This window comes from Panulirus ornatus, chromosome 1, assembly GCF_036320965.1.
Source record: "Panulirus ornatus isolate Po-2019 chromosome 1, ASM3632096v1, whole genome shotgun sequence".
NCBI classification, from domain to species: domain Eukaryota; kingdom Metazoa; phylum Arthropoda; class Malacostraca; order Decapoda; family Palinuridae; genus Panulirus; species Panulirus ornatus.
This window is the reverse complement of record NC_092224.1, coordinates 65,748,375-65,775,628: the sequence shown is the minus strand read 5'-3', so window position 1 is coordinate 65,775,628 and position 27,254 is coordinate 65,748,375. Positions and strand designations below refer to the sequence as shown.

Sequence of the window (27,254 nt, the reverse complement as noted above, 5' to 3'; positions counted from 1 at the left end):
CTTTGCATTCACCACTTATACTGCCTCTTTACCAATACTTTTGTTCAGTGTTGCCACATGCAACTAGTGATTGTCAACCCCGCAGACATTTGGAATTCTTTGGCTACTGTCCTTTCTTAGCTAGTAAACCCCCTTTTCCTCTCAATGACAGGAAACTGGTTAACTAGCTAAGAAATAAGAAAGGCCATGTAGGTGATGACCTTCATAACCAGAACTCCAAACATAGACCTGAATGAAGCTGTCCACATAATCAAAAATGACAAATATCCAGATCTAGAAAGTTATTCTAACAGGCACTGTAAATTAATTCTGGAAAAATATCTCTTCATTTGCTCGTAGGAAGAAAGATAGGAGCTGAATAAGACAGAAAGAAAACTGTTCTTAGACCCTTCAGGACAGGAACTAGGAGTATTTTGCAGATGCTATGCATGGACCTAAACTTTTGATAATTTGCAGAGGCATGTGTTGACACTACTGAAATTGTCTACTTTTTCATGATCAATTAAAGTAGCATTTAGCAGACCAAAAGATGGGAATGAAAAAGTAACATTCTAAGTAGCCTCAGCAACCACGAACATAAAAAGAATTGTATCTGGTAAGAATCTAAATTGCCTGTAAAAACTTGTAAAATCTTGACATGTACTCTGAATAAGCTTTTCAACTTGAGAGCATTACATAATTGTTTAGAATTTAATTTAAAGTTTTGCAAATTCAAGGTATCACCTTTCCTACCTCAACATTTAAGAGAATGGTTTTACAGAGATACCTTGCCTTTCTCTCCTACCCAATGAATCCCTTCTATGGGGCTCCCACGGTACTCGTGAAGCCATTCATGTCTATTTGGCACAACCACAAGTCGAGATGTGGTGATATATCTATAAAAAGAAAATGGACCTAGCTTACAATAATAAAACTGATCTTCATGCAATAAGAAGGCTATATTTATTACTGAGAGACCTTCTTAATACTTAGCAGTCATGAAAATTCGTTTTTTATCTTTATATCATTATTCATTTTGATCTACTGCTGATGCATTCTTTAATTTCATATCAGAGTTTAAGACTGAGTGCTTACAAAGCACTCATCCTGTGCAATACCATTAACAACTCTTAACCACCTTTGCAAATCCACCTTTCTTCTTTTTATACTGTAAACAATAAAACTCTTCCTTATTCATTAATTTGAACTCTTCAGCCCTTTAATTTCCTCTCATTTTACTTTAGTTTTAGATTGCTGCTCTGAATCAGCCCCTCACTTACCTCAAGTTGTCAGTTATGAAGACTTATGAGATTGTGAAGAAGCAGGTTAAAGATAAAGAGGAAAAGGATAAAGAACAGTTTCCTGGGGAAATTCATTTAGGAACTGCAGTGTTGATGGAAAGTGTTATTGTTTTTAACTGGGCTTGGTGACTATATTTATGTACTAGCCTTTTCTTACAATTTCTAAGGATGTGAAGGGATGTGTGGAATATTTTCATTAAGGATGAACCTTTTAAGATAATTGGATGGGGTAATTGTAATGAGGGACTCTGAAGTTTTGCAAGATTTTATTATCATACTGTGGATGATGGATACACAGTGCTTTATCATGCTATTGGCTTGTTTGCTATCAGTCTTTGAGGTATCTAGATTTAATAGATTCATGTTTTGAGAAAGGGTTTTGAAGGTTCCGAGTCTTTTATATGGTTCTCCAAATTTTTCAAGTTACCCTTTCACAGTAAAGATTATTAATAAGAATTTTTAATTCTGCTATTTTAGGTGCTTAGGATTTCACTCATAGAGGAATTGGATTATTTTTATTTTTTCTATGAATACTGCCTTGATTTGCTTTGGGAAATTATGGTTCAAGTTTTTATTACCTTTTCTCCAGCACAGACATCTTAGTCATAGCCCTGCAAAATCACACTGGAAACATGAACACTTTAGAAATATACTGATAACTTAGTACACTAATTCCCAAAAAAGCTAATGAGATCATCCATCAACTATATCATTCATAATTCTTCTTACATCAAACAAATGCAGAACTAATGCTATCACACCATCCTCAGAAAACATAACATGAAGAAATACCACATTCAAGTATGCAGAATACACAGAAGCAACAACAGAAAGAAGTATCCAATGCAAACAGCTTGTGAATAAGTGCTGATGGAAGAGTTTGGGATAACAAATGAGAAGAGATTCTTTTAGTTGCCTGAAAATACCAAAGGTGAGCAACTGAAATCAGTCAACAATACACCCATACCTTTCAAAAAATCCAAAGCAAAGCATTTTGCATAATAAAAGAACTCCAATCTCTTACATGCCAAAACTAAATTCTCTCAACAAAGGCAAATACACATTCTCCTTGCAAACCAGATCCATCCACCTACTCCAAAAATACTGAAGACTCCATGCCACACATGTATTACTTTGAAAGTGTCACTTTACCAAAACATAACTTTGAATTACATTTATTTCACAATCAGTATCAGCACAAACTTCCATCAGCTTTATAATCCATGCTGTCATTGCGCCAACACACATCACATTTAGTTTTAACAACAGCTCTTCAACAGTAAATCTCTAGGAGCTATTAGTGTGGTTGATGTTACTATGTATCTGAGGTACACTGGATTTACAAACATGTAAAGCTTGGGCTGAGAAAAAATGGAAAAAAACTGCCATTGTGCCCCACACACATCACACTTAACTGCTGCTTGCCCTAGAGTTCACCTAACACCAACAGCTCCTCAACAGTAGGTCTCCAGAAGCAAGTAGCATGGTTGATTTTGCCAGATACCTGAGATCCACTGGCTTTACAAACATGTAAAGCTGGGGCTAAAAAAAAAACCAAGATCCAAAGAGTCATTCTCTCTTTAGGGACAAGAATAGTACACAGATTAGTTGGTACACCTCTCAAAGTCCAAAAGGAGGGTGCCTCTCACCTACTTTGCCTCTGTTTTATGAACATTTTTTTTTCATCTTGGACACATGCATTTGTCCAGCCTAACCTTGAACCTTATGGGTCAGTTTGAAGGCCATCTCTAGCCCATCAGCTCCATTAAACCCTTGACACCAGTGGTCTTTGACCTGTAAGGGCCAAGTTACAAATTTTGAATGATCATGACATTGTAAGTCCAAAACAAAACTTCACATGACTATTTTCTCATGATGGCAAAGTAGGTTAGAAAAAAAATAATTCCACAATAGCCCTTGTCAACTAATTATTTGATACACAGCACAAAAACCTTGTCATGTTAAGACTGATAAACATTCTACCACTACAGTTAAGGTTAGAAGCAGTAACAATGTGAACTGCTATAAATGCATCTATGAAATGAAAATGACATCTCGGACAAGCCTCGTAGGTTTGGTTACTGGGTACTATTTATGCAGTCACGTTCATTTTCTGGCTTTATAACATTTATAGGTGACAGTCAAATACCCACCAACTCAGTGCTCGGTACTTCTAGCTCACATCGCTCAAAATCAGAACTCCTTACATCTTGGTCACTAGTGCTGGGTATGAAATTATGAAGTCAGTCAGTTAATGAAATGTTAAAAGTCTTTCTCCATGAACCTTCCTTCCTGAAAATGTAAGCAGTATCTTTACAAAATGAGAGAGCTCTACTCAACATGGAACTTTCTGAAACACCTTCCATGAATTCTGTTTGTATCCCTCTCAAAGCAATTTAAGGAAACTTCACAAGGGAAAATAACATTTCACAATACAAAAGCCTATATACATATCACTTTGCATTTGAACATGGAGAGAAAAATTCCCTTTGTAAATAAATACCTTAACACAATTTCATTTATAACAGTTTGCAAACAAACACATTTATCCTGTTGGAATATGTACATCATATCCAATGCATCTTCAACAACCTATATATTTACATCAGTTTTTTCATCTCTAAATATACATGCATTTAACGGACAACACTTTATATGAAACATTTTATACATTAACTTTTTACAAGTAATCAAGAACCCTGATTACACTTCCAAAAAGTTTAAATCAATTAAGTTCAAAATAAGCATACCTTAATATGCTTAAAGACTCCAAAGCTTCTACTGTCCTTGTTGTTATAACTTGACACTGATGCCCTTCCATACAATAAACCTCAATAATTCACCGTAGATTAATGTGAGCAGAAGATATCTAGCGACTCAAAAGAAACGAAACTGCATGTCAAAAAATTCTATTTCTTAATACTATAATATGCAATTAAAAACCAAGTACTTCACACTAGTGGAAAATTTAACACACATATTCAACATATATGATCATACTGCATATAGATTTGCATCTATACCAATAATTGTTATAAACTTAAAAGATGTATTTCTCCATTGTCTTGCACAAGGATCATACATGCAATGAGTGTGTATAGTCTCTGAATTACCTTGAACACGTGAAGAAAGTGCTAAGATTTCCAATTAGTTGTTATAACTTGACACTGATGCCCTTGGCCATTAATAAGCCTGAGATCTAAATAACCCAACTAGCCTTTGTCCTACTAATATACAGCACTAAATTAACAGCAGATTTAATAAGTGTACTATCTGAAAACATGACCACTGTGATATTTAAAGACTTCCTAAATACTGGAAGTCAGTATGAAATATGTCCTCATTCAAAAATCATCCATAAAGCAGCTAACATGGAATGAACAATAGTCTCAAATAAGCTATGCATGACACATCAGTAATTACACTATCATAAAGTCATTTTGCATATTTCAGATCAATTTCTTATCTGTAAGTGCATAAACACACACACACACACACACAAGTATCTGCACTATGAACTTTCTGTTTTTTCACTGCCAAACTTTAGTAATACTTTTGTATACAACATGACACCAAAAATTTATACTTTCTAAATCTTGGGATAAGTCTTGTAATAAGAGAAAAAATACATTCAAACTATGTTCATTAACTGGATTTGTCACAAAATGCACTCCTTCTATTCACATGTTCATAAGATTCCCAGTCAAATGTTATTTCCAGGATTGTTTAAGTGCCTTCTTTTGGGCCAATTTCCTTGTGATAAGGGCTGCAATAAGTAGAGCTAAGACAGCTCCTCCAATCAGGTAATGATCAAAGTCATCTTTTAACACATCAAACATTTTGCTTGGGAATAACCGAGTGTAGAACAAATCTGTAATAAAGAAATAAGCGAACATAAAAATGAAGGTTTTGTAGTATGGAAAATCTTTTATCAGGCAGAGCCCTTTGCCATGTGAAAGAGCATTTGCACAGTGGAAATGAAATATTTTTACCCCTAGAACAGAGGATATCCATGAAAATTCAACCACCTTACTACTTATAAAAGGCCAGTGGATGCTTGTTAAAGGAAACCAATAACAACACAACAGCCTGCCTAAGTCTGTGACATCAAAGGGAATCCATAAAAAGAGAGCAACCTGTTCAGGTCAATGACATCAAAGGGGATAAATAACGAGAGAAACCTGTCCAAGTCTATGACATCGAAGTGAATCAATGACAACATGAAAAGTGCTTCAGACCCCTCTAAATATTGTTCTATTGCTTTGACAAGACCCTATAAACCCAAAACGTGGATCTAAAATACTAAAGGAACCTTGTCAATTCCATGCCCTGACATCTGCAAGTAGTAATCGTCGCCAAAAGAGAGATGAGAAAGTGCTAAAATGTAGGAGTGACGTCACCACTGAAAATGTTTATGTGGACACTTGGTCTACATTGTTTACAATGACATGTTATTTTATTATATATAGTTCCAAGCCATGCTGGTTGGGATTTCACTGCTGTAATTCAAAACCTGTTCAGGCTCTTTCTGTCATAACAAAATGTCACCAAATAATATGATCACATACTTTTTACCTTAAATGCAAGAGCATTAGAGAGAGGGGCAAGGGTGCACAGTCTGAGGGGGATGAAGGGGCCCTGAGAAGTAAGAAGGTAACAGTGTCATATTGAAGTGAAAACCTGCAAAAGTTGGTGACTGAGTTTAGATGAGTATGAGGAAGTTGAGAGAAAATGTGAATACAAACATGGTTACAAGATCTAGCAGGGTAGGGAGAAGGTCAAGTTACTTAGGGGATGTGAGTTTAAATACGGAACAGAAATGTTTTACATATCCAGTACTGGATATGTCATCAACTGGAACTGTGGAAGTGGTATGGTGGATGAGAGGGTGAAGGTTCTAGGAGCACTGAAGAATGTTTAGAAAAGGTCATTATCTGGAGGGTGAAAATGGCTACATTTGAAGGTACAGTAGTCCCAACAATATTGTATGGATGCAAAGCATGGGCAACAGATGAGGGTGTGCAGATGGTGGATGTGTTGAAAATGCAAAATTTGAGGCCAGCATGTGGAGTGCATTAGTTTATTGAGTGAAGAATGGTAAGTGAGATGTCGTGATAAAAAGAGTGTGGTTGAGAGAACTGATTAGTGTTTGCTGAAGTGGTCTGGACATGAAGAGAAATTAAGTGAGGAGAGGATGACAAAAAGGATGTGCGAGTCAGAAGTGGAGGGAATAATAAGGAGAAGGGGGAACCAAACTGGAAATGAGATGAAGGAGTGAAAAAGACTTTAAGTGGAGGAAAGTGAAAGATATGCAAAGGATACAGTGAACTGGAATGAACCAGGGCATACAAAGCAGCTAAGAAAAACCATGGAAGTGTCTGTGGGGCCTGGTTGTGGATAGGAGGCTGTGGTTTCGGTGTATTGCAAATGACAGCTAGAGAATATATGCGAGTGAATGTGGCTATTCTTCATTGGTTCCTGGTGGTACCTCACTAATGCGGGAAACGGTATTCATAAAAAATACTTAAGCCACTCCAAATGTCATTCTTTACCTTCACAATTCTTTGTTGACCGTCACTCAGATTAAAAAAATCACTCTTTAGCAGTTATTTATATCGTCAAAATATGCAACAGAGTACATCTGACATCCAATGATTTTGATAATTTCTTCCCAGTGTGATTCAATACTATTTCCAGATATTCTACTTCCTAATATCAGCATCTTGCTTCCATCCAAAAACATCTCTTTTTAACAAAGCCACAAACAACTATATTCACTCTTCATCTTTGTTTACTAATTTGCACTAAGCTGCTGCTTTCAATTTTTTTTTTATTAACCCTTTACTAAATCCTATCTGGTAATTTTCAGAAAAAAGTACTGATCTTTTTACATTTTACTCTTAAGAGAGCTGAAATATACATAAGAAATTTTCTCTGCAGCATTAAGCCTTCAGCTGCAAAGACAATATTAAAGAAGTAAGAGGTAGAATCAAAATGCCCATCTTAAGGAAAAATAAGTTGCTGTGGTCTGCTGACAGAAAAATTCATGTGTATACTCACCTAGACCATACACAAGCACCAAACACGCAGACTCTAGTCCTGTTGGTGCAGTGAAAATGGCCGAGATGCGAGGGAGGGTATGGTTGTAAGTAATCATCTCATGAGGTGAAATTCGCAGTTCTGGCATGTATGGCATGAGACCTTCCTCTCGTGGTCCACCAGTCATGGGACGTCGAGGATCCAATAACCATTTTGACATCTGTATTATATGTGTGTATAAATATAAAATGGTTTTGTATTATCAATGACGGAAGAAGTGAGAGTTTCAAAAAAAAAATTTCCAATGATAGCAAATAAAATCCGAAACTACTTAAAATCATGGTGGGGCATATGGAGGTGAATTGATAACAGACATGAATATGGAGGTAATCTAAAAACAGGGACAATGTTAAAGGATAGGTAATGTAACCATTCAGAGATATCATGGTTTATGTGAGAGAGCTTAGAATAATGGCATAATTCAGAGCATGAAGTGAGAGCTCCTGTACAAAAATACATAAAGCATTTGCTCACTTTAACTCCTCCCACTGATTTTCAAAACAGCTGCTCGGGTTGGTCTGTCATGAGATTCTGAACACTCCTTCAGTAAGCAGTGATAAATTTATAAGATCCATGGACTTTGCATGGATCAAGATCTGTCAGTATCCTAATTATAGAGCAACTCCCCAGTAATCAAAACATTTTCCATAAACCCCATTCCAACTTGTTACTGTCAAAAAATGTGCACTTACTGGTTGACATTAACAAATTGTATCTTAAAATTTTCATATATTTTCTCTTCCATAATATTACCCTCAGAATCCTTCAATCTCATTTTTGCTGATGCAAGGGGGTGGTGATCAGGTTGAGGGAAAAGATAAGAATGTATGTTATTTTATTCTTTCCCATGGGGTGGGAATGCATGATGGTGAGCAAGTATATGTATGTATAGTAGTTCCAACATTATTATATGGTTGCGAGGCATGGGCTATGGATAGGTTTTTATGGAGAAGAGTGTGGATGTGTTAGAAATAGAATGTTTGAGGACAATATGTGGTCTGAGGTGGTTTAATCAAGTAAGTAATGAAAGGATAAGAGAGATGTCTGGTAATAAAAAGAGTGGTTGAGAGAGCAGAAGAGGGTGTGTTGAAATAGTTTGGACATATGGAAAGAATACAGGAAGAAAGGTTCACAAAGAGGATACACGTGTCAAAGGTGGAGGGAACAAGAAGTGGGAGACCAAATTTGAGGTGGAAAGATGGAGTGAAAAAGATTTTGAGTGATCGGATCCTGAACATACACAAGAGGGTGAGAGGCGTGCAAGGAATAGAGTGAATTGGAACAATCTGGTATACCGGGATCGACCTGCTGTAAATGGACTGAACCAGTGTATGTGAAACATATAGGATAAACCATGGAAAGGTCTTTGGGGCCTGGATGTGGATAGGGAGTTGTGGTTTCGGTGAATTACACATTATGGCTAGAGACTGAGCGTGAAGAAATGTGGCCTTTGTTGTCTGTTTTCCCGGCGCTAACTCACTGATGCAGGGGGTGGCGATGCTGTTTCCTGCGGGATGGGGTGGCACTGGCAATGGATGAAGGTAAGCGAGTATGAATATGAATACATGTATATACGTATATGAAATTAAATTATATATTGTATATACGTATATGAAAGTAAATTCTCAATTAAAATGGGTAAAACTGAAAGTTGATGGAGAGAGATGGGTGATTTATTGGTGCATATGCACCTGGGCATGAGAAGAAAGATCATGAGAGGCAAGTGTTTTGGGAGCAGCTGAATGAGTGTGTTAGTGGTTTTGATGCACGAGACCGGGTTATAGTGATGGGTGATTTGAATGCAAAGGTGAGTAATGTGGCAGTTGAGGGAATAATTGGCATACATGGGGTGTTCAGTGTTGTAAATGGAAATGGTGAAGAGCTTGTAGATTTATGTGCTGAAAAAGGACTGATGATTGGGAATACCTGGTTTAAAAAGCGAGATATACATAAGTATACTTATGTAAGTAGGAGAGATGGCCAGAGAGCGTTATTGGATTACGTGTTAATTGACAGGCGCGCGAAAGAGACTTTTGGATGTTAATGTGCTGAGAGGTGAAACTGGAGGGATGTCTGATCATTATCTTGTGGAGGCTAAGGTGAAGATTTGTATGGGTTTTCAGAAAAGAAGAGTGAATGTTGGGGTGAAGAGGGTGGTGAGAGTAAGTGAGCTTGGGAAGGAGACTTGTGTGAGGAAGTACCAGGAGAGACTGAGTACAGAATGGAAAAAGGTGAGAACAATGGAAGCAAGGGGAGTGGGGGAGGAATGGGATGTATTTAGGGCATCAGTGATGGACTGCACAAAAGATGCTTGTGGCATGAGAAGAGTGGGAGGTGGGTTGATTAGAAAGGGTAGTGAGTGGTGGGATGAAGAAGTAAGAGTATTAGTGAAAGAGAAGAGAGAGGCATTTGGACGATTTTTGCAGGGAAAAAATGCAATTGAGTGGGAGATGTATAAAAGAAAGAGACAGGAGGTCAAGAGAAAGGTGCAAGAGGTGAAAAAAAGGGCAAATGAGAGTTGGGGTGAGAGAGTATCACTAAATTTTAGGGAGAATAAAAAGATGTTCTGGAAGGAGGTAAATAAAGTGCGTAAGACAAGGGAGCAAATGGGAACTTCAGTGAAGGGTGCAAATGGGGAGGTGATAACAAGTAGTGGTGATGTGAGAAGGAGATGGAGTGAGTATTTTGAAGGTTTGTTGAATGTGTTTGATGATAGAGTGGCAGATATAGGGTGTTTTGGTCGAGGTGGTGTGCAAAGTGAGAGGGTTAGGGAAAATGATTTGGTAAACAGAGAAGAGGTAGTAAAAGCTTTGCGGAAGATGAAAGCCAGCAAGGCAGCAGGTTTGGATGGTATTGCAGTGGAATTTATTAAAAAAGGGGGTGACTGTATTGTTGACTGGTTGGTAAGGTTATTCAATGTATGTATGACTCATGGTGAGGTGCCTGAGGATTGGCGGAATTTGTGCATAGTGCCATTGTACAAAGGCAAAGGGGATAAGAGTGAGTGCTCAAATTACAGAGGTATAAGTTTGTTGAGTATTCCTGGTAAATTATATGGGAGGGTATTGATTGAGAGGGTGAAGGCATGTACAGAGCATCAGATTGGGGAAGAGCAGTGTGGTTTCAGAAGTGGTAGAGGATGTGTGGATCAGGTGTTTGCTTTGAAGAATGTATGTGAGAAATACTTAGAAAAGCAAATGGATTTGTATGTAGCATTTATGGATCTGGAGAACGCATATGATAGAGTTGATAGAGATGCTCTGTGGAAGGTATTAAGAATATATGGTTTGGGAGGCAAGTTGTTAGAAGCAGTGAAAAGTTTTTATCGAGGATGTAAGACATGTGTATGTGTAGGAAGAGAGGAAAGTGATTGGTTCTCAGTGAATGTAGGTTTGCGGCAGAGGTGTGTGATGTCTCCATGGTTGTTTAATTTGTTTATGGATGGGGTTGTTAGGGAGGTGAATGCAAGAGTTTTGGAAAGAGGGGCAACTATGAAGAGTGTTGGGGATGAGAGAGCTTGGGAAGTGAGTCAGTTGTTGTTCGCTGATGATACAGTGCTGGTGGCTGAGTCATGTGAGAAACTGCAGAAGCTGGTGACTGAGTTTGGTAAAGTGTGTGAAAGAAGAAAGTTAAGAGTAAATGTGAATAAGAGCAAGGTTATTAGGTACAGTAGGGTTGAGGGTCAAGTCAATTGGGAGGTGAGTTTGAATGGAGAAAAACTGGAGGAAGTGAAGTGTTTTAGATATCTGGGAGTGGATCTGGCAGCGGATGGAACCATGGAAGCGGAAGTGGATCATAGGGTGGGGGAGGGGGCGAAAATTCTGGGAGCCTTGAAGAATGTTTGGAAGTCGAGAACATTATCTCGGAAAGCAAAAATGGGTATGTTTGAAGGAATAGTGGTTCCAACAATGTTGTATGGTTGCGAGGCGTGGGCTATGGATAGAGTTGTGCGCAGGAGGATGGATGTGCTGGAAATGAGATGTTTGAGGACAATGTGTGGTGTGAGGTGGTTTGATCGAGTAAGTAACATAAGGGTAAGAGAGATGTGTGGAAATAAAAAAGAGCGTGGTTGAGAGAGCAGAAGAGGGTGTTTTGAAACGGTTTGGGCACATGGAGAGAATGAGTGAGGAAAGATTGACCAAGAGGATATATGTGTCGGAGGTGGAGGGAACGAGGAGAAGAGGGAGACCAAATTGGAGGTGGAAAGATGGAGTGAAAAAGATTTTGTGTGATCGGGGCCTGAACATGCAGGAGGGTGAAAGGAGGGCAAGGAATAGAGTGAATTGGAGCGATGTGGTATACCGGGGTTGACGTGCTGTCAGTGGATTGAATCAAGGCATGTGAAGCGTCTGGGGTAAACCATGGAAAGCTGTGTAGGTATGTATATTTGCGTGTGTGGACGTATGTATATACATGTGTATGGGGTGGGTTGGGCCATTTCTTTCGTCTGTTTCCTTGCGCTACCTCGCAAACGCGGGAGACAGTGACAAAGCAAAAAAAAAAAAAAAAAAGTATATGATTGTGTATGTATGTGTATGTATCTGTACGTGTATGTACATATGTGTGTATATGAGTGGAAGGGTCTTTCTTCATGTTTCCTTGTGCTACCTCACTGATGCGGGAAACGGCGATAAAGTATAATATACAATGTGTACCTAGTTTAAAAAGAGAGGTATACACAAGTATATGCATGTGAGTAAGAGAGATGGTCAAAGGGCATTATTAGATTACATGTTGTTAGGTGTGTAAAAGAGACTTTTGGATGTTAATGTGCTGAGAGGGGCAGCTGGTGGGATGTCTCATCACTATCTTGTGGAGGAGAAGGTGGAGATCTGTAGAGGTTTTCATAAAAAGAGAGAAAATGTTTCCTGCAGAGACTTGTGTGAGGAAGTACCAGGAGAGACAGTGTAGAATGGCAAAAGGAGAGAACAAATGATGTGAGAGGAACAGGATGTATTTGGGGAAGCAGTGATGGCATGAGAAAGGTGGGAGGTGGGCAGATTGGAAAGGTTAGTGAGTGGTTGTTAGTGAAAGAGAAAAGAGAGGCATTTGGACGATACAACAAAGTAGTGCAAATGACTGGGAGACGTATAAAAGAAAGCAGCAGGAGGTCAAAAGGAAGGTGCAAAGGTTGTAAAAGAGGGCAAATGAGAACTGGGGTGAGAGAGTATCATTAAACTTTACGGATGATCAAAATATGTTGTGGAAGAAGGTAAATAATGTGCACAAGACAAGAGAACAAATGGAAACATCAATGAAAGGGGCAAGGGGGATGTTTTAACAGGTAGTGATGAGGTAAGGAGACAAAGTAAGTGAAGGTTTGATGATAGATTGGTAGATGTAGGGTGTTTTGGTTGGTGATGTGCGAAATGAGAGGGTGAGGGAGAATGCTTGGGTTAAGACAGAAGCAGTGAAAGCTTTGCAGAAGATGAAATCTGGCAATGCAGCAGATTTGGATGATATTCCAGTTGAATTTAACAGGAAAGGGAATGCATGTATAGTGCCATTGTACAAAGGCAAAGGGGATAAATGTGAGTGTTCAAGCTACAAAGGCATAAGTTTGTTGAGTATTCCTGAAAAATTGTACAGAAGGGTATTGACTGAGAGGGTGAAGGTATATACAGAGCATCAGACTTGGGAGGAGCAGTGTGGTTTCTTTAGCAGTAGATGTGTGGATCAGGTGTTTGCTTTGAAGAATGTGTGTGAGAAATACTTAAAAAAACAGATGGATTTGTATGTGGCATTTATGGATCTGGAGAGGGCATATGACAGGGTTGCTTTGTGGAAGGTCTTACTAGTATCTGGTGTGGGAGGGAAGCTGCTAGAAGCAGTGAAAAGGATGTAAGACATATATGAGTTGGAAGAGAGGAGAGTGATTGGTTCCCAGTGAAGGTCGATCTGTGGCAGGGATGTGTGATGTCCCCATGGTTGTTCAATTTGTTTATAGATAGGGTGGTTAGGGAGGAAAATGTAAGAGTTTTGGAGAGAGGGGCGAGTATGCATTCTGTTGGGATGAGAGGGCCTGGAAAGTGAGTCAGCTGTTGTTCACCAATGATATAGCATTGGTGGCTAATTCGAATGAGAAACAGCAGAAACTGGTGACTGAGTTTGGAAACGTTTGTGAAAGGAGAAAGTTGAGAGTACATTAGAATAAGAGCAAGGTTATTTGGTTCAGTCTGTAGCTGTCATGTGTAATGCACTGAAACCACAGCTCCCTATCCACATCCAGGCCCTACAGACCTTTCCATGGTTTTTGTTAGATGTTATACATGTCCTGGTTCAATCCATTGACAGCATATCAACCCTGGTATACCACATCATTCCAATTCACTCTATTCCTTTAATGCCTCTCACCCTCCGATCACTCAAAATCTTTTTTACTCCATCCTTCCACCTCCAATTTGGTCTCCCACTTCTTGTTCTCTCCACCTCTGACAAATATACCTCTTTCTCAACCTTTCCTCAATCATTCTCTCCATATTTCCAAACCATTTTAACACACCCTCTTCTGCTCTCTCAACCACATTTTTTATTACTACACATCTCCCTTACCCTTTCATTACATACTCAATTGAACCACCTATTGTCCTCGAACATCATTTCCAATATAGCCACCCTCCTTCCTACAACCCATGCCTCTCAACCACATAATACTGTTGGAACTACCATTTCTTCAAACATAACCATTCTTGCTTTTCAAGAAAACATTCTCTCCTTCCATACATTCTTCAGTGCTCCCAGAACCTTTGACCCCTGCCCCATACTGCGACTCGCTTCCACTTCCATGGTTCCACTCACTGCTAAGTCTTCTCACAGATATCTAAAACACTTCCTCAAATTTTACCCTATTCAAAATCACATCCCAGCTTACTTGTCCCTCAACCCTACTGAATCTAATAACCTTGCTCTTATTCACATTTACTCACAACTTTCTCCTTTGACACACTTTTCCAAACTCAATCACCAACTTCTGCAGTTTCTCACTCAAATCAGCCACCAGTGCTGTATCATCGGCAAATGACAACTGACTCACTTCACAGGTCTTCTCTTCCCCAACAGACTACATACTTGCCCCTCTCTCCAAAACTCTTGCATTTACCTCCCTAACTACTCCATACTTAAACAAATTAAACAGCCATGGGGACTTCACACACCCCTGCTATAGACCAACCTTCACTGGGAACCAAGTAGTCTCCACTCTCCCTACTCGTACACACGCTTGATAAAAACTTCTCTGCTTCTAGCAGGTTACCTCCCACATTATATTACAACATAAGGATTTGGGCTGTTTATCCCTGGGGACAGGGAAGAAAGAATACTATTCCCTTCGTGTTGTAGATGGTGACTAGTAAAGGCAGGAGCAGTTGGTTGGAAATCCTCCCTTCTTGTATAAATTTCCACAAGAAAGAACAGAGCAAAGGGCCAAGTAAGGATTTTTCCTTCTATGGCTGTCATCTGTTCTTGACACTATCCGGCTCACAAGGGACATGGCAAGCATGTATGGGAGGAAAAAAAAATTGGATTGTAGAAACATAAGCAGAGGGAAGGACAAAGGGATGAGTGAGTGATGTTTACTTCCTCCAACCACCTCTCCTTACCTCTTGCTTTCAACTTAACTGCTTACTTTCTGAGCAGTTATATATTTTTGTTAAATATAAATGTGGTGGATTCCAAATCGGTTATAAAACAACATTACTGTATACTTATTACACTTGCAAGTAGCCATCAACTATTGCCGGAGAGACCATCTACTACTGCCGTGCAGTTTTTAAACTTTTTTTCTGTGCCTATATTATCTAATGTTTTGACCAACATTGGGTAAGCTAATTACCGGATACTGGGTCACCAGATAGTGGTGAACTATAGTTTGATGATGAATTCTTTTGGTTAAAAGTGAAAAGAATTATTGAAAAATAAGTTTCATCCTGCAAGATTTCAATGCAAAGAGAAAAATTTTGAATGATTCTCCCTAAAAAAAATTATACACATACCTGAAGAACATTTCCAGACTGTAATGCAAACAGGATGAATTTTGTTGTAATACCCTTCTCTGTGGTGGTATGTGCAGTGGCTTGTACTCCTATTGGTAAAATATATGCCTGACGCTCCAAAATTGGAGGAGTTGCACGTCCCCCAAATGAAGAGAAGGCTGTGGCATTTCCTTGGCTTAAACCTTCAAACAGTTCTAGAGATGTTACCTGTAAAATGCATAGTTTAACAAAAAAAATCTTCAGTTAACAGACAAGCTACAATATAAAGATTTTTGGCAAGTCTGATATTCTTCTTCCAAACGTTTTATGCACTTTATGCTATCAATGTGACTAGTAACTGATGATTTTTACACTGTCTTTTCTGCACCTATCAAAATGATACAGTTGAATTAAAAGTTCTTAAACATGCATGTAAACATCCATTTTTTTTCTGTAATATAGGACATACAATACCAAAAATTTGATAAAGAAACTTCGAGAGAGAAAATGAAGATTTTCTGCACAGCAAATTATGTTTATATCCAAATTCTTAAATTCTGTGATCTTACCAATGAGAAATCAATTACAGTATTCCAAAGCAGTTTTAAATCAATTGTATTCTAGAGGTTATACAGAGCTGAGAATCTGAAGGTAACATGGGTACTAAATTCCTAAAATTCAGTGTACTACTGACTTTGGAACTCAAATTCTAATGGGATTTGATATTCTGCAATAACTATCTTGAAACTCAAATTTCATTATGAATATTCATTCAGTCATTCTTTCATCTTTTAACTAATAACACCAGCTCCAACTCCGTCCCTGGATATCTGTTGCTATAGTGTTTTATTATCCACACAACTGAAATGCATGTTACAGGGGGCAATACATTCTCAGATCAAACATATTCTCAGTTGTATGTATAAACCATGTGTGAAACAGCTTATCAACAAAACAAGCTAAAATTAAACAGACTCACTAAATCAAGTGCTTGGGACCAAGCCCAGTGCAAAATTCTGAAGCTACACAGAATACAAGAAAATCAAACATCATGCTCTTAATAGTCACAAGTAAAACTCTAATAGCATTATAAATACTTTGTCGCTGTCTCCTATGTTAGCTTGGTAGCACAAGGAAACAGACGAAAGAATAGCCCAACCCACCCACATACACGTATATACAAACAAGCACACACACGCACGTATAAATACCTATACATTTCAATGTATACATATATATACATACACAGACATATACATATAATGCACATAATTCATACTTGCTGCCTTTATTCATTCCCGTCGCCACCCTGCCACACATGAAATAGCATCCCCCCTCCCCCCGCTAGGTAGCGCTAGGAAAGGACAAAAGGCCATGTTTGTTCACACTGTCTCTAGTTATCATGTGTAATGCACCAAAACCACAGCTCCTTTTCCACATCCAGGCCCCACAAAACTCTCCATGGTTTACACCAGACACTTCACATGCCCTGGTTCAATCCATTAACAGCATCTCAACCCCAGTATACCACATCATTCCAGTTCACTCATTCCATGCGTGCCTTTCACCCTCCTGTATGTTCAGGCCCCAATCGCTCAAAATCTTTTTCACTCCATCCTTCCACCTCCAGTTTGGTCTCGCACTTCTCCTCGTTCCCTCCACCACTGACACATATATCCTCTTTGTCAATCTTTCCTTACTCATTCTATCTACGTGACCAAACCATTTCAAGACATCCTCTTCTGCTCTCTCTACCACACTGTTTTTATTACCACACATCTCTCACCCTTTCATTACTTAATCAAACCACCTCACACCACATACTGTCCTCAAACATCTCATTTCCAACACATCCACCCTCCTCCACACAACCCTATCTATAGGCCACACCTCACAACCATATAACATTGTTGGAAACACTATTCCTTCAAACATACCCATTTTTGCTCCGAGATAACGTTCTCACCTTCCAAACATTCTTCAATGCTCCCCGAACCTTCACCCCCTCCCCCGCCCTGTGACCCACTTCCATTGTTCCATCCGTTGCCAAATCCACTCCCAGATATCTAAAACGCTTCACCTCCTCCAGTTTTTCTCCATTCAAACTCACTTCCCAATTTACTTGTCCCTCAACCCTACTGAACCTTCCTCTTATTCACATTTACTCTCAGCTTTCTTCTTTCACACACTTTACCAAACTCAGTCACCAACTTCTGCAGTTTCTCACCCAAATCAGCCACCAGCGCTGTATCATCAGCGAACAACAACTGACTCACTTCCCAAGCCCTCTCATCTACAACAGACTGCATACTTGTCCCTCTCTCCAAAACTCTTGCATTCACCTCCCTAACAACCCCATCCATAAACAAATTAAACAACTATGTAGACATCACGCATCCTTGCCACAAACTGACATTCACTTGGAACAAATCACTTTCCTCTCTTCCTACTCATACACATGCCTTACATCCTCGATAAAGACTTTTCACTGCTTCTAGCAACTTACCTACCACACCATATACTCCTAATACCTTCCACAATGCATCTCTATCAACTCTATCATATGCCTTCTCCAGATCCATAAATGCTAAATGTTATAAATGTGATTTGACTAATCATAATTTCTCACTGAACCTTTTAAGAGAGTCTCTTGGCATTATTAGTACCCTTCTCTTCAACAAGTTGATTTTGATATCAAACTGGTATGTTTTGATGTTTCATCCTTGTTCACAAAAGTTCCAGTTGATGACCTCTTAAAATATCTGGTTGATGTCTTATGTAATCTTAATTTACCTGTTCCAAATTCTGTGTTAAATGAATCAATAAAAATGTGTATAAAAGACTGTCTATTTCAATTAAGTGGAGAATATTATGCTCAGAAATTTGGTATGGCGATGGGAAACCCTTTTCACCAGTATTAAGTAATCTTTAAGTGGCATTCTTTGAAACAAAGTTACTAAGGGATATCTTATCCTCTAAGGCAATCTGGTTTAGGTATGTAGATGGTGTTCTTTGTGTTTGGCCAACAATCAAATATTTACAAACATTTCTCACTTTACTGAACAATTTAGTATCTGCTATCAAATTTACTGTGGAAGTGGAAAATAATCCTATGTTACCATTTTCAGATTGCATAATCTACAGGGTCTATATAGAGACATGTTTTAGATTTAGCACATACAGAAAACTCACTTTTGTCATTCCAGTCGATGTTCCTTAGGGCATTATGTATATGCAGTCCTGAATTTATTTATGATGAGTTTGACAAGATGTATTCTATTGGCTCATAAAGTATCCTAGATCTTCCACTGATAAATCTCTTAAGTTGGCAAAATCATTTTATAGAGTTAAACCCAAACCTCCCCTTGACACCATGAATCTTTTAGTTCTCTCTTTTAGTGACAATTTTAAATTACTTCCCAGGTTGCTTAAACCCTTTAATGTAAATGCAGCCTTAAGCAATAACAATACTATAAAGAATATCTTAATTAGAACCTTGCCAGGGAATTTTACAGGCTGTTACAAAATCCCTTGTAAAAGCTGTAACATGTTTTATGTTGGGCAGACTGGTAAGGATCTTTATGTTAGAATTAAGCAACATAAATATAGTATCCTAGGAGGGGGAAGTGAGATAATCTATTGGGCAGAGGATCCAGGAACATGTAAGGAGAATGGAACATGCTACCAAGGTACATTTGAAAGGAGCAGACTTCTGCTATAGTCATCCCACTGAATGGGAGTTACCAAAGTAATAAGGCATCAGAGGCATAGATATACATTTATGTGAAAATGAAAACATTATTTACTTTATTTCAGGGGCATTTAAGTTTTTCTTGAGGCTGACAAGTATTTTGTCTTTGAATCTTGGTTCTTATCTCAAGCTAGAACAGGATATTTAGTCCCCTACACTTTTGAAAATCCAGAAAGAATGTATTTATATTACAGCTGTAGCTGCAAGAGTAAACAATTGGATTTCATAATTCTGAGTACTTAATTTGTTTTTGATAACAAATAAAAAGGCTATTCCTTACCTCAAATCGTCTGTACTTGTCATTGAAACAAGTATACACAACCCAATTTTCTGAATGTACAATATGAACAGGTCCAGATACTTTCTTGTGGGAAACAGATTCAATAACTGCACCAGTTACTGTATCCACCAGATAAAGAGTCAGTGTATCTGCAAATACATGAATAGATTAAAACAAAATTGAGTTTTACCTGAAGAAAAAGGAGAAAGTATACTACCCATACATGTATTTTCTGCATGTCACAAGACAACTAATAGGAGCAAGGGCTAAGTGCTAAATACACTCCTCTCCTATATTATCAATTTCCAGTATATGGAAAGCAGGAAATGGCCGAGCAAGGATTTATCTTCTAAGCCTCAGTTGTATACTCCTGATGTTACTTTACTAAAATGGATTCAGGAAAGGCTACAGTTAGGATATATGTGACAGAAGTAAGCAATGAGAAGAGGGAGACCATACTGGAGATGCAAGGACAGAGTGAAAAAGATTTAGAGCGATCAGGGCCTGAACATGGAGAAGGGTGAAAGTTGTGTATGGGATAAGAGTGAATTAGAACAATGTTGAGTACAGGGGTTGACATGCTGTAAATGGACTGAACCAAAGCATGTGAAATGGCCATAGTAAACCTGGGAAAGGTTTGTGAGGCCTAGTTGTGGATGGAGAGCTGTGGTTTCAGTGTATTGGTATATGACTGCTAGAGAAAGGATGTGAGCAAATATGGCCTTTCTATGTCTGTTTTCTGGTGCTATCTCACTAACATGGGAAATGGCAATCAAATATGAAAGAAGAGAAAGATGTATGCTGAAAAGCCAAGGTGACATAACACAGCCCTATCTCAATATTTTCATTTATCCTGCCATTTACTATCATATGGGGTTTACTAATTTTGCAAATTCTTGTGTTCCACCAAGCAACTTTTCAGCAACATCATAAAATTTATGTACTTTCCATGATGCAATCCATTCCATTTCATCATATGCTTTGTCTTGGCCTATAAGTATATAATAGTTCACAGTACTTATAAGTCAGAGAATATGGATGGAATGGATCAAGAATAGCATGGGTGAAAGGAAAGATTGGAATTGTGAAGTGTTATAATGTTTTTCATGTTGAAGGTTACAGTCACAGACAAAATTCCACCCAAATCAATGGAATACAGAGAATTATGAAATGCAAAAAGAAATTTTGGAGGAAGTGAAAAACCAGTCTTTTGAAATGTGTCAGGTCATAGTTATTCGGAAAAACATGAGAAGGTAGAGAGTTCCAAAACTTTAATGCGTAAGGAAAGGAGCAGTTACCAAAACAGCCCACCCTCAAGTTGCTGATGGCCACACAATAATCATGTGATGCAGCAGCTCGCCAAGTAATGCATGGTCTAGCTAGAAGTGTGGGCACACATGCAGCCAGCTCTCAGGAGCAAAGACAAAGTAATTCCTATTGAAGAAGGAAAGTGAACCAAATTTGTGGTGTAGGGCAAGAGGGTCAAGCTTGGAAGTTAGCTTAGGACAGATTTTAACTTGGACCATTTTCGACTCAACTCTGTCAAGTAAGGATGCAGAACTAGAACCATCCCAGATGTAAGAGCAGTACTCTATACATGGACAAATCCATCCTTTGTATAAATGGAGCAAATGTTCAGAAGAAAAGAGGTTTCGACAAACTGGACACGCAGTTTCTTAGAGGCAGACTTAGCTATTCCTGTAATGTGGAGTTTCTAAGAAAGAGTGGATGTTACAATAAGACTCAAGAGGTGGAATTACAGAATTGTAAATGGAGACACAAGAGTTGTGAGAGAGTTTTCGATAGAGATGGGTAGAAACTGGATCTTGAAGACGTTAAACTTGACAAGATTTTGCCTATCCCACTGACATATCCTGTCAGAGTTTGTTGAGGAAGCTGTGTCAAATCAAGATGCAGATCAAAACACAGAAGAGGGAGCAGAATTGAAGGATGTGGATAATTGCAGGGTTGAGTCATCTGCATATGAGTGCATTGGATTATTCATGGAGGAGAGGAAATCATTGAAAAAAAAGGAAAAAAAAATGTACAGGACAGGACTGAATCTTGAGGGACACCATTGATGATGGAGAAAAAGGGGGAACTGATTCATCAACAAGCACAGAGACAGACTGACCAGAGGAGGAAGCTAGATATGAAGGAGCAAGTGAGGAAGGGAAGCCAAAAGAGGGGAGCTTTGAGATGAGACCCAGATGCCACACCATGTCAAAAGCCTTAGATATGTCAAGAGCAACTACTCAACTCCCCAAAGTCTTTCAGGATGATAACCATACAGTAAGATAGGAAAGAATATTGCCAGTGGATCTCACTTTATGGAAGCCATACTGGCAATCAGAGAGATTAGTCATTTTTGAGGTGTTTAAGGATATGGGAGTTGAGGAAAGATTCAAAGACTTTGGAGATGGTAGATGTCAAAATAGGACAATAGTTAGAGGGGTCAGAACAGTCATCCTTCTTAGGAATGGGAGTATCAATAAATCCTTTCAAGGAGAAGTTTTGGCTTTTAAAATGAATGGAACAGCGAGCAAGAACAGGTGCAAGCTCAGAGGCACACTCTTTCGGTACACAGATAGATGCCATCAGGACCATAAGCCTTGCTTGTGGCTAGAGAAAGAAGCACTTTTCAGACAGTCCAAAACGATATTATGGGAAGGGGAATAGGATTAGTAAGACAAGCATCGGGGGTTGAAGGAATGTTAGAGTCATCTAAGGTGGAGTTAGTGGAGAAACAGGAACCAAAGAGAGTTGCTTTTTTTATGGCAAAGACAGCTATAATACTGTCAGAATGGAAAAGTGAAGGAAAGGTTGAGCAACAGAAAGACTCATTAGTAGATGACAATGAGATTTTTTTGCACTTCCTTTGAATAAAGGGATGCTTTGCCTCATGGATGACATGCTTGCAGTGATTATGGGCAGTGATAAAAGCAGAGTGGGACCTGAGGAAGGAGAGTTTTTCCAAGCCCGACATGCCTGATCCATTGCCTGAGTGGCCTCAAAACAGGGATGATTGAACCATGGACTGGATGCGTGGAAGAGGGGTTAAATGCTTCCATTCCTGCAAGAATAACCTCTACTATGCATTTGGTGGAGACAGTTGCATCACCACATAAGAGACAGTAATTTACCCAAGGAAAGTCAGAAAAGAAGTTTTTCAAGTTATTCCAGTCAGCTTTGTTGAGGTGCCAGTATTTATGCTTTGAAAGGACTAAAGGAGGGGAAGGTGCTATTAGAATAGATACATTTATGAGAGTGTGATTAGATGAACCAATCGGGGGCAAGATTGTGTATATACAGCAGGATGGACTACAAGTGAAAAACAAATCCAGAATATTAGGATTATTGAAAATGGAGAATCTGAGGGTTTTAATCTCTCCACCATCTGCATGGGAGAAATTCAACCATTCCCTATGGTGAATGTTGAAATCCTGAGGTTGAGGATCTTGGCTTGCAAGTGACAGGATGTCACAGTCTCATGGCAGGGGTTTAGGTAATCAAAGAGATATAAAATTTGTAGAATTAGAAGAGCAATAAGCAAAACAGAGGAAGAGCATGTTAGTTGGGAAACAGATCTTGAGCCACATAACATCAAAGTTTGGGGATTCAAGGTCCTTGAGGAGTGCAACCAAGGCGATGATGCTGAAATCAGCACAAACACCACCTTTGAACTGGAATCATGAGCAGAGGTTATAGTTAGATATGAAAAAATGGCTAGTAAGAACATCATTAAACAACTGTGTCTCTGAGAGAAGTAAGATATTAGGAGAGGCACTAGACAGATGGTGTTCAACAGTTGAGAGGTTATTAGAGACCACGAATGTCGGTATAGTGAACAGAAAAAGATGGTCTAACCGAGAGGAAAAGGTCTTGGGAGGAGCCAGTATGCTTGGTATATGTGCCTTTGACGATGAAGACTAAGTGACGTAAAATGAAATTAAGCATTTCTGGAGAAATCTGAATGACTGTAGAAGTGGTTTTGAGGAAAGAAAGGTGGGTGTAGTGGGTGATATGAATGCAATGGTGTGGTGTGATAAAATTGGCAAGATAGCTGGTAAATGTGAAGTGTCTGGGGGAAATGAGAATGGGAGTTATCTTGTACATGTCTGTGCTGAGAAGGGTTTATTCCCTGCAACTTTTTTCAGTACAAGATGATCCACACCTATACATGGATGAGAAATGATAGAAGACAAGAACAAAAGGATTTGATTGACTATGTGGCAGCGGATGAAAGGCTGAGAAAGGTTGTGCTAGATGCTAGAACTGTGAGAGGATTCTCTGGAGACTTGGACCACTTTGCAGTTCTTGTGGCAGTGAGGATCAAAAAGAAGTGGAGGTATGGTCTAAGGAAGAATGGAAAGGTGAAAGTGTTGGTAAGTATGAAAATGAATCAAAGAATGCAAGGAGTATGAAAGAAAGGTGACTGAAAGTTTAAATGCAAGTGCAGTAAATGTAGGGGTGCTCTCATGTTTGAATGAGGTGTTTAAATGTTTACAGAAAGGCTGTTAAATGTTGCAGAATTAGAGGTTGGGTAAAAGGTTATGATATATAATAAAAGGAGAAATGTGTGGTGGATGGATGAAATCAGAAATGCTGTGGAAGAGATGAGAAAGGCATGTGGTAGAATGCTTGAAAGGAATGTACCAGTGGAAGTTTAGCAAAGGAGGAGGCAAGAATATGAGATGTGTAAGTGTAAAGTTAAGAAGTTAAAAGAGGAAAGCAAAGAAAGAGCAAATGAAGATTTTGGAAGAAAACTGAGAGAAAAGTTTTGGAAAAATAAGAAATTATACTAGAAAGAGGTGAAAAAGTAGAGGTGTATGTAGGGGTGGAAATATTAACATAAGAATTAAGGAAGAGGAGTTGCAGACTCAAAACAAGGAACTGAAAGGATGATGGAAAGAGTATTTTTGAAGAACTGGAAGAAGGTGAAGCAGCATTTATCAGTGCATGGGTATGGAGGATGGAAGGAAAAGGGGGCCCATATCAAAAAGGGTGATAATGAAGTTGAAGATAGGAAAGACACCTGGAGTGGATCCATTTGATACATGATTTGGCACAGAAACAGAAGGTTTTGCTTGAGTACTGGGTGAAAGCTATTACTGTTTTTTTATTCAAAGGAAAAGGTGCAAAGAATGTATGTAGCAATTAAAGGGGAACAGGGCTGTTAAGTATACCAGGCAAAGTATATACAAATGATGGAAGTGATTTAGTGCAGAATACATAAGGAGTGAGAGGGTTTTTGGAAAGGTAGGAAATGTGTGGGTCAGATTTTGTGAAGAATATGACTGTGAAAAGGATCTTGCAAAGGTAAGAATCTGTGTGTAATTTTTTGAATCTGGAGAAATCGTACAACAGGGTTGAGTGGAATGCTTTAAGGTATGTGCTAAGGTTATAATGGAGTACAGGAACAACCATTGGATGGTGTGAAAGCCTTCTAAAGAGTAGAAAATGCATGTGTAAGAGTGGATAAAGAGTTCAGCAAAAGATTCATTATAAATGTGGGTGTTAAGCAGGGCTGTGTGATGATGATGTTGCATTTTAAAATATATATGGATGGAGTTATATGAGATGAAAGCAAAACTAGGGATAGTGGATGAAGGGATAAAGTGTAGTGGTGAGGTATCACGGCAAGTGACAAGCCTGTCTGCAGATGATACTGTGCTGGTTGCAAAGAGTGAAGAGGAGTTGCAGAAGGTTTTGTGTTTTATGATGTGTGTAAGCAGAGGCAATTGAAAGTAAATGCAACTAAAGGTAAACTTCTAGTGTTTGAAAGGAAGCAGAGTCAAATTATAGATTTTGCAAAGCACAGTAGAGTGAAAGAGGTAAGGGTGCTAAAGCATACTACAAATATGGGGGACAGAGTGGAAGAAATAAGAGAACCTAATTATTTACGAGCTGTCTTGGGTAAGTTTGGTGATATGGAAGGAGAGATGAGGGAGAGCACATTACTGGGTAGGGGTGTAAATATAGAAAGGATTAAAGGACAGCATAGTCCTCTCAAACCTGGCCTATGCTGTGGAAATGTGGACATGGAATGAATCACAGAGGTCAAGAATACAGGCTGTAGAAATGAGCGATTTAAGAGGGGCATGTGGTATGACTAGATGGAATGAAGAAATGAGAGATTTGGTATTTAAGGATTGCAAAGGAATTGTGGAGTGGTAAGAGTGGGTGAAACATAATATATTGAGGTAGTTTGGGTATGTTGAGAAAATGAAAGATGAGAGTAAAATGGGGAGTTTGAAAGGAGAGTATATAATAGTATGATTAAAAGGGTTGGTGTCAGAGAAAGAACACCGATGACATGGGGAAATAGAGTGGAAGAATACTGGAGGAAGTGAAATGATGGAAGAATGCAGGGAATGTGTGTGCAAGGGAGGCATGTAAGGAGGGGAATAAGTAGAGATGGGAGTTCCCGGGGAACAGGCATCTATATTGATATAAATTTCTTTTTGTTCTACGGTATTTTTCTTCTGTCATCTTTACAAATGATCTAAACATCTACCTTCCCTAAAAACTCCCTGCTCTATATTTATCTTGCACTCTCTTATAAATTTCTTTTTGTTCTCATGTATTTTTCTTCTATCTCTTCACACAGATAATCTGATCTAAACATCTACCTTCCCTAAAATTCCCCTGCTCTATATTAATCCTGCACTCTCTTATCTTTTTTGTCTCAGTGTATCAGTTCTCCCATACACCTTCCTTAGCATGGTCAGTAATGTGATTTCTCTACATTTTTTTTTGACAATCTTACCATTGACAATCTTACCGTCATTTCATTTCTACAAAGAAACTATCACTCATCTCCAGTAATAGTAATATAACAAAATTACAATCCTGAATGTGTTTTGAGATCTAATTTTGTTAGTATTTCAGCAGCAGTAGTAGAAAATCATAGCCCTCATGACCTTCCCATCTATGAACACTTTATGGTTTCCTGTAATACCTGTTGTCTGAGGGCTTATGAGAATAAAAGGGGAAATGCATGGTGGATGGATGATATTAGAAATGATGTGGAAGAGAAGAAAAAAGCATATGGTAAACTGCTCAATGGAAATGTACCAGAGGAAATTCAGCAGAGGAGGGGGAAAAAATATACAATGTGTAAGGGGAGTACTAAGACATTGATAAAGAAAAGCAAAAAAAGTAGATGGAGATTTTGGAGGAAATCTCTGTTTATGCATTTGGATAGTATGTAATATTTCAAAAGTGTGCAATTTTGAACAGTACAATTTTGTAGGAGATTCTTTTAACACAGATTCATTCTCATAAGCTGGCATTGTTCATCCCACTTTAGAACAAGCCAAATAGCTTTTACTACACTTAATTACATACATATCCTCAAATAAAAATAAGATACCCTTCTAAGAAACACTGGAGTTTATTAAAGAACACATCAAAATTCACTTACTTTTGTTAACGTGATCATAACCCTGGGTGGTGACTACAGCCAAGTTAGGGTTCACGTACTTATAAAGCACTGAGCGGTCAGCTAAAACCCGTCCAGGGGAATGAACTTTCTCTGAAGCAAGCTTTCCATACACACCTGTAATTGGTCCACCCCCTAAAGAAACTGTCCATACTTCAGTAAGGGTCATTGCCTGTAACAAAAGGTCGTGAGAGGAATATTAATACATGACGTCTTGCTTAAGACAGTTTTTGTTCACACAAACTAAGCCTCAAATATCTAATAAGAAGCAACTACACTGGCTCATACTTTAAATTTTGGGTAGCAACTAATAGTCTTAGCTTATTTTAATTCATCACATATAATATCATTTAATTTACCAACTATAAGGCACTGATAAAATCCAGTTTTGATAAAATGGCCACCAAAATTCTTTGAACTACAAATCTTC

The 27,254-nt window shown here is 38.6% G+C and overlaps 2 protein-coding genes across 2 annotated transcripts in view; one reads left to right on the top strand and one right to left on the bottom strand.

Moving 5' to 3' along the window:
* LOC139749299 (uncharacterized) overlaps positions 1 to 27,254 on the top strand; it is a 786,860-nt gene that overhangs the window by 184,972 nt on the left and 574,634 nt on the right. The gene's annotated exons all lie outside the window — the stretch shown is intronic.
* EMC1 (ER membrane protein complex subunit 1) overlaps positions 1,532 to 27,254 on the bottom strand; it is a 70,899-nt gene continuing 45,176 nt past the window's right edge. Inside the window, exons 13-17 of the mRNA XM_071663015.1 lie at positions 26,807 to 26,996; positions 19,381 to 19,529; positions 15,371 to 15,577; positions 7,341 to 7,539; positions 1,532 to 5,151 (exon numbers count right to left, since the gene is read on the bottom strand). Of these exons, the coding sequence (XP_071519116.1) occupies positions 4,991 to 5,151; positions 7,341 to 7,539; positions 15,371 to 15,577; positions 19,381 to 19,529; positions 26,807 to 26,996 (906 nt within the window). The 3' untranslated portion in view covers positions 1,532 to 4,990. The remainder of the gene's footprint in view (positions 5,152 to 7,340; positions 7,540 to 15,370; positions 15,578 to 19,380; positions 19,530 to 26,806; positions 26,997 to 27,254) is intronic.